Source organism: Leucopleurus acutus (genome assembly GCF_964270905.1).
Source record: "Leucopleurus acutus genome assembly, chromosome: 7".
Lineage (NCBI taxonomy): Eukaryota > Metazoa > Chordata > Mammalia > Artiodactyla > Delphinidae > Leucopleurus > Leucopleurus acutus.
Window position 1 is genome coordinate 68,398,113 of NC_139150.1, and position 7,136 is coordinate 68,405,248.

General features: G+C 46.8%; 1 protein-coding gene across 2 annotated transcripts in view; it reads left to right on the forward strand.

Annotated features, from left to right (window-relative positions):
* The window catches only part of ACER2 (alkaline ceramidase 2), a gene marked incomplete at its 5' end in the record, with an annotated part of 28,323 nt that extends 22,870 nt beyond the window's left edge, over window positions 1-5,453 (forward strand). For both annotated transcript variants that reach the window (XM_082843271.1, XM_082843272.1), the window contains 2 exons: window positions 1,852-1,989; window positions 5,239-5,453. In XM_082843271.1, the coding sequence (XP_082699397.1) occupies window positions 1,852-1,989; window positions 5,239-5,425 (325 nt within the window). In that variant the 3' untranslated portion in view covers window positions 5,426-5,453. The remainder of the gene's footprint in view (window positions 1-1,851; window positions 1,990-5,238) is intronic.
* Between the last annotated feature and the right edge of the window lie 1,683 nt (window positions 5,454-7,136).

The window sequence follows — 7,136 nt, forward strand, 5'->3', positions numbered from 1 at the left end:
ACTTAAACAAATACACACTCTCAGCTTGTGATGCATGTTATGAGGGAAGATGGCAGGGCCCCAGGAGAGAATGTGATGGGGGAGTTCGATGGTACTTGGGCTGTCAGAGAAAGTCTATTTGAGAAAGTGCCCTTGAAGCTGAGACCTGCAGGGGTGGAGAAAAATGGGCAGAGTGAGGGGACAGGGCTCTGGGAGAGGGGCCGCGGGTCCAAGGGTGAGCCGTTCAGAGGAGAGTGTGCTGAAGAGAAGAGGGAAAATGGAAATTGTTCATCTCTGTTTTCGTCACTAAACTGGAAAGTACTCACTACTTCTGTCGTGGGCTCTATTAATTCTTTCAAAAATTTTTTCAGGTGGTGCATTTAGCCCTCCTACCGACAGGGTTTCTCAGTTTGTTTCTTGAGCGGGTCTCTCTGAGCCTGCTGTCCAGCCCATTTTCACTGCCGCTTTTACTCATGTTTCTGTCAGGCAGCTGGGAAAGGTCCCAGCAAGTCAGGCTTCTGACACCGTCTACTCGTTCAACAAATATGAACCCATGCTGACCCTGAGAGTGAGCGAGCTTGACTGACCGGGGAGCAGTCCTTTAAGGGAAAGAGACCCTGAGGGAGGGTTCGGAGGACCCTCTGGGCATTTCTCCCTAGGAATAGAAGTCACCCACTTCGTGAGCCATTTGGTGACAAGGAAAGAGAATGGCAGCTGAAATTTCCTTTGAGCTGTTGGGGTTTATTTCAGAAACCCTTTTGTTCCAGCATGCGTTCAGGAGTGCTGTGAGTCTCCTATGTGCCTGGCGCTGTCCCAGGGGCTGGAGGTGCAGCAGTGAGCAGCTTACCTGCTGGTAGGAGATAGGCCTTAAATATATAAGGAAAACACGGAGGATGTCAGCGGGGCTGTAGTCGCTACAGAGAGAACTAGAGGAGGGAAGAAGGTGATCGCGAGGGTCACTTAGGGGGTAGAAACAGGTGGTGCGATTGTTAGGAACAGTGGTCAGCAGAGGGCTCACTGAGTGACATCTGAGCAAAGACTTGGAGGTGGCGAGCTGCGTGTATATCTGGGAACAGCATTCCAGGTGGCAGGAACGGCAAGTGCTAAGGCCTGGGGGAATGTGCCCAGGATTTTGGAGGAATGGCAGAGGTCCCTGGGGGGTTTGATGAGCAGAGGCAGAGAGGGGCAGAGTATGGAGGGCGGGGGTGGAGCACAGAGGAGAAGCCAGCACACTGGGGCCTCGTGGCCTCCGTGAGCACTTTGCCTTGCCCTCTGGGAGAAGGGAAGCAGTCGGAGGCTTTTGGGCAGGGTGTTGAGAGGTGACTGTAGGAGCGGGGTTGGATGGAGGCAGTGGCTGTAACTCAGGCAGGAGATGATGGTGGCTTGGACCCGGGTGGACGTGATGGAAAGAGGTCAGATTTTGGATATATATTGAGGGGCTGATGGATTGGATGTGGGTGGGTGAGAAAGAGAACAAGGACTCCAGAATTCTTGGCCTGAGGTCCTGAAAGCACAGAGTGACCTCTTCCTGAGAGGGCTGGGAGAAGGACGGGCATTGGGCAGAAGGAAGGATTTAGGAGTACGTTGTGGACGTGTAAACTTTAGATCAACGCTGGGCATCGGGTGGACATGTCAAGAATGTGACATGTGGTTTGTTAAGTCTGGAATCAAGGAGAGGCCTCGGTGAGGAGTGTGGCTTTTTGAGCCATCAGGGTACATATGGTGTTTACATCCGTGAGCACGTGTGATGGGGCGTTGGGTGGGAACCTCGGTGCCAAGGGGCCAGGGAGGCAAGAGGAAGCAGAGAAGAAGTGGCCAGCAAGGTAACAGGAGCCAGGACTGACACGAGCTGTTCTCTGCATCCCCGGGCAGGTGTGACAACGTGCGTGTTTTTAAGCTGGGCCTCTTCTCGGGCCTCTGGTGGACCCTTGCCCTCTTCTGCTGGATCAGTGACCGGGCCTTCTGTGAGCTGCTGTCGTCCTTCCACTTTCCCTACCTGCACTGCGTGTGGTGAGCCCCGCTCGTGGTGGGGTGGGTGGTCACCAGGCAGGGTCTACCCTCGCTGTCACTCCGTTCTCCCTGCGTGGGGCGCAAATGTACACAGGGGACAGAGCTGAGCCTGGGTGCCTCCTCTCCTCAAGTAGACTGTCAGACATTTCAGAAGCGATGGAAAAAGCAGCAACAGCTCCAGGGAGCAGGCTTAGCCGGAACAAACAGACCTAATTGTCTGTGCTTCACGTCTGTGGTCTCTCACCTCTAGTTCCATTATTAAAGCAGAAAGGAGCTCGGAACTTGAATCCGTAACCTGAGCTCTAGGTAGATCTCCAGGGTGGGGGAAGGTGGCGAAGGCTTGGGACAGATGTGATGTGGGGATAGGACGGTCCTGAATAGGAACCAAGCGCGCCTTTTGAGCCTGAGTGACCAGCCTGGGCCTCACAGGTCACCTAGGGACAGTGTCTTTGGCTTTGTTCAGGGTCACCCACCTGGTGACAACAAACCAGTCTAGGAGCTCAGTAATGGGGAATTGGAGCATCTGCAGCTTAGAAGGCTCAGGATACACTGGTAAGAAAAAGAAAGCTACAGAACAGCACGCAGAATCCCGTACTCAGAAAGCTGGGGAGGAGATCCAGTGGTTTTCTTCCTGGGAATGATCAGATGCACAGATTTTAACTGTGTAGTCTGGTAAATTTTGATAAATGTATCCACCTGTGTAAATAGGATCTCACTGAAGATATAGTACGTTTTTAATCGATCCAAGCTCCCTTATCATACAGTGATTTAAGTAAAATTCAAAAAGTCGACTGTAATAACTTGGATTCCAGCTTAATTTGTTTCTAAATTTGGTGTACTTTCTGAGGTTGTTTTTTTTTTTTCCCCCCAAAGTTGAACCATTTTCTGAGACTTCCCCTGTGGTCCAGTGGTTAAGACTCTGTGCGTCCACTGCAGGGGGCGCAGGTTTGATCCCCGGTCAGGGAACTAAGATCGCACGTGCTGTGTGGTGTGGCCTCAAAATAAAAACAAAAACAAAGTTGAACCCTTTTTTCATCCAGTTGTAAAGTGACATATTTATTTATTATAACAAATTTAAACAATAGGTAAGTATAGAAAGAGAGACTTTCATAATTCTGTCCACCAAAGAGAGAGAACAGTTGTTAACAGCCTGAAGTGTATCCTTCCAGGTGCTTTATATACAAGTTCTCTAATTCTCCTTTTAAAAGCAAAAATAACATCATTCTCTACATGATGCATATTGGTCCTTCTTTTGTTGTTTAAACTAAATATTAGATCATAGACAGCTTTCCTTACCAGTGCGTTTATATTATCTTCAGCAGTTTTTGTGTCCAGTTAATACCTCACAATATGGATGCTTTATAATTCATTTAACCAACCTCTCTATTAATGGATACTTAGGTTATTTCTAACTTTCCGCTTTTACAAATAATTGGTAATGAACATCTGTATTTGTTCATATGCCTGAATGTGTCCTTAGGTTAAATGATAATATGTTGCCAAATCCAGAGATATTATATCAACTAACACTTTTTACTAAAATCTGTAAGATAGTGAAAGTGTATCTGTAAGATACACTTTCACATATACTGGATAGTGGAACTTTAAAAAAAGTCTTTGTTAACCTGAAAAGATTTTATTTTCATGTCTTTTTAAAAAATTAGTATTTTGTTGGGCATCTTTTCAAATGTAAAATTACTATATCTTTCCTCTTTTGAAATGTGCCTTTTAAGTTTCTTTATCATCCCTGTGGAGTGTTTCCATTTTTAAAAGTTTATATCCAGCACCTAGTGCCTGACACATAGGAGACAGTCATTACTGTTTACTACCTATAGGCCATTTATTGGGCACACTTGCAACATTTTCAGAAGTACAGAGAATAATACATGGGGCCCCCAGGTGGGCAACACTTAGCTTCAGTAGTATCTACGTGAGGCCAATCTCATTCTTGCCACCTTCACCCACTACCCACCCACACCCGGATTATTTAAAGCTAATCCCAGACACCCTATGAGATGATTAGTCTTTTGGTTCTTTGTGAGATAGGGATTTTAATTCTTTGTCACATGGTGCAAATATTTACCCCCAGTTTTCCATTTACCTTTCAGTATGTTAATGATATTTTGTGTCATACTGGTTTAAAATGTTCATGTTCTCACATCTGTCAGTCTTTTCCTTTAGGTTTTTTTTTTTTCTCTCCCTTCTGTATGCATTACAGTGTGACTGTGACATCCCTTAAATGACACTGTTCTCAACTAAGCAAACTGGTAGTACTCTTAACAGCCATCTTTATTCCATGCGTTTTTAAATGTAGAGACGTGCATTACATGTGGCTCTCACAGCCATTCCCTTTAGGGTTTCTGAACTTTGTGTCATTCTAAGAAAGGCTTCCCCCACCAAAGTTTATAAAAATATTTTCTTTAATTGTCTTTAAATGTATTTTAAGTCTTTAATTCATCTGGAGTTAAGTTTCAGTATAAGGTACAAAAGTAGGATTACATGCCTTTAAATGGTCCCTTGCATGATAAAGATCAATATGAAAACTTTTTACAGGCACAGTGAATTTAATAATAGTAATAAAAAAGAGTTCCCTTACTAAAGTACAAAAGCAGATGAATCAGTATAAAATTATTCCTAATGAAGGGCGTCAGATGTGTACAGCCGATTATTAAAGCTAGAAGGGTGGGGGGACTAGTTCCACATGCTCATCGGTTATTTCCTTAGTGCCTCTGTTTTATTTATTTTGTTTTTTTAGTTTAATTCATTCATCAATTTATTTACATGTCAGTCCCAACTCCCAGTCTATCCTTCCCCCACTTCTTCCTCCCTGGGAACCAAACGTTGCGTTCTCCAAGTCTGTGAGTCTGTTTCTGTTTTGTGAACAAGTTCTTTTTGTTTGTTTGTTTAAGATTCTGCATATAAGTGATATCACATTAGTGTCTCTGCTTTAAGTCCTGGGGCCTCGGTCTTCTAGGCTGAGCCCCAAAGGCATTTGCAGGTTTTTCCTGTTATCAAGCTGGAATGTTTTAGAACATTCCAAAAGAGGCTTTGTTGGCTCAGGAGTTACCATTCTTCTGCTATTCCAGGGATTGTTGGGCAGCCTCACCCCTTCTTAATTAAAGGAGGCCCCTGCCTGTCTTTGCATCCAGGAGAGGCAGGTTAGCCGGAGGGAGGAACGGGCTAAACCGGAGCACAGTCTTACTTGCGTTGGGTTCTCTCAGTTCTCACGCCGCCACGTCTCCATCGCAGGCACATCCTCATCTGCCTGGCCGCCTACCTGGGCTGCGTGTGCTTCGCCTACTTTGATGCTGCCTCCGAGATACCCGAGCAAGGCCCCGTCATCAAGTTTTGGCCCAGCGAGAGATGGGCCTTCATCGGTGTCCCCTACGTGTCCCTTCTGTGCGCCAACAAGAAATCACCCGTCAAGATCACGTGATGGCGAGGCAGTGGCTGGCCTCTCTGCTTATCTTCTCTCGCGCACCTAAACTTCATCTGCCAGCAGAGACAGCCAGCGGGGTTCGCAGAGTCGGGGGTGGGGTCTGTCTTTTAAAAATTCAGTGCCCTTGGGGTCTAACTAGTGTGTCTGTGGACCGCCAGGACTCCACGGTGCCTGGGGAGCAGCGGGTGTCTTCTCCTTTCCCAAAGGTGGGAAGTAGAGGGCCGAGGGGCACTAGGTGTGTCTTCTCAGTGTCACCTCCAGCTGCAGTGCTCATTGGGCTGCGTCCTTTATGGTGATGGCAGAGCCGTCACGTGGGGGACCCAGCGCTGCACACGCCTCGCTTCCTGGTGAGGGTTTGCTCCAGATCCCACCGTTCCCGTGTGCTCTCGGAGCGGACCCTCCCTTGACAGACATCCTGCGCCCGACAAGACCCTCTGACTGTATGATGGAAGAGGCCAGAGATTTTCATTTGGGGAAACTGTCCTGAAACGAAAGCAAACAAACGGAACACACACAGGGCTTGCGGCTAAGGAGGCTGGTTTCCCCCCTTGCATCTCTCCGTAACCCAGGGTTTACATACATGTGTGCATCCTTTTCCTGCTACCTCTTCTGAGAGATGGGAGCTTGACCTCAGATCAGGGTGAAGCTAACAAGAAAAACCCTCCGCGTATGCCAAAAACGACACTCCACTTTAAGCCGTTCTTGAAGATAAGCACAAGTTTGAAATGCTGACACGGTCCCCGCCCCCCAGCCCAGTACCCTCCAACACACAAAGAGAAGACTAGCTACGGTGTGAGTGGTGTGAGCCATGCAGAGACCCACCCCTTTACTGCTTGACCTCTGTGACATTGCCAACGGCCTGTGACAATCGTGGTAGGGGCCCTGGTTCAAACTGGAGCAAACACGAAGTTTTAGAAGTTGTTCTCATTGGAAGCCTCCTGTATGCTGTCCTATTCCAGAAATTATCCTCAAGAATCTTGCCGCTTCTGTCTTTGATATTTACTGTGGGAATTACACTCCGTATCCTCACAGTATGAGGTGCTTCCTATGGTTTCTCCGCGCCGGCGTTTGAGCACGTGCTTTTCTTCAGTGCTGGCCTTTACACACTGGCTGCTTTGGGTGCAGCAGGGCAAATCTCTTGCCTTCTGAGTTCTCACCTAAAGTGACACTGGCTGCAACTGCTGTCCTCTTCACTGGGCTGAATGGGAGACTCCGCATATGTCTTCAAGGTGCGAGGTGGGAATTCGTGACCTCAGGGATACTCATTTTAACTCAGGCATCTCTTGCTTTGCAACATTCCATCACGGGAGAGGGCAGAACAGATGTGTCCTTCTTGTGTGGATGGGAATCATGTCACTGTCCTAAGTATTTAAGAGTTGGGCAGTAGCAGTTTTTGGCTTGTCCGGGAACTCTTACTCTGGTTAAAATTTGCACAGAATTGCAGGTGAAAAGTCCAAGAAGCAACTGAATTTAGACTTTAGAAATGAGTGACTTTATTCTACTTCTGTGGTTTTCAAATTATTTTAGCAGCAGAACCCTGTTTGCAGTAAGAAATCTTTATGGAGACCTAATGTGTGAAATAATTTGTATTTTATTAGCTTAAATTTATTTCGAGGTTGAACTTATAGCACTTCGTGAATAATATAAAAGGCAGTGAAAATGGAAATTAACAAATTGGTCGTTTCCAAGGTAGAAAAATTTGGTATTG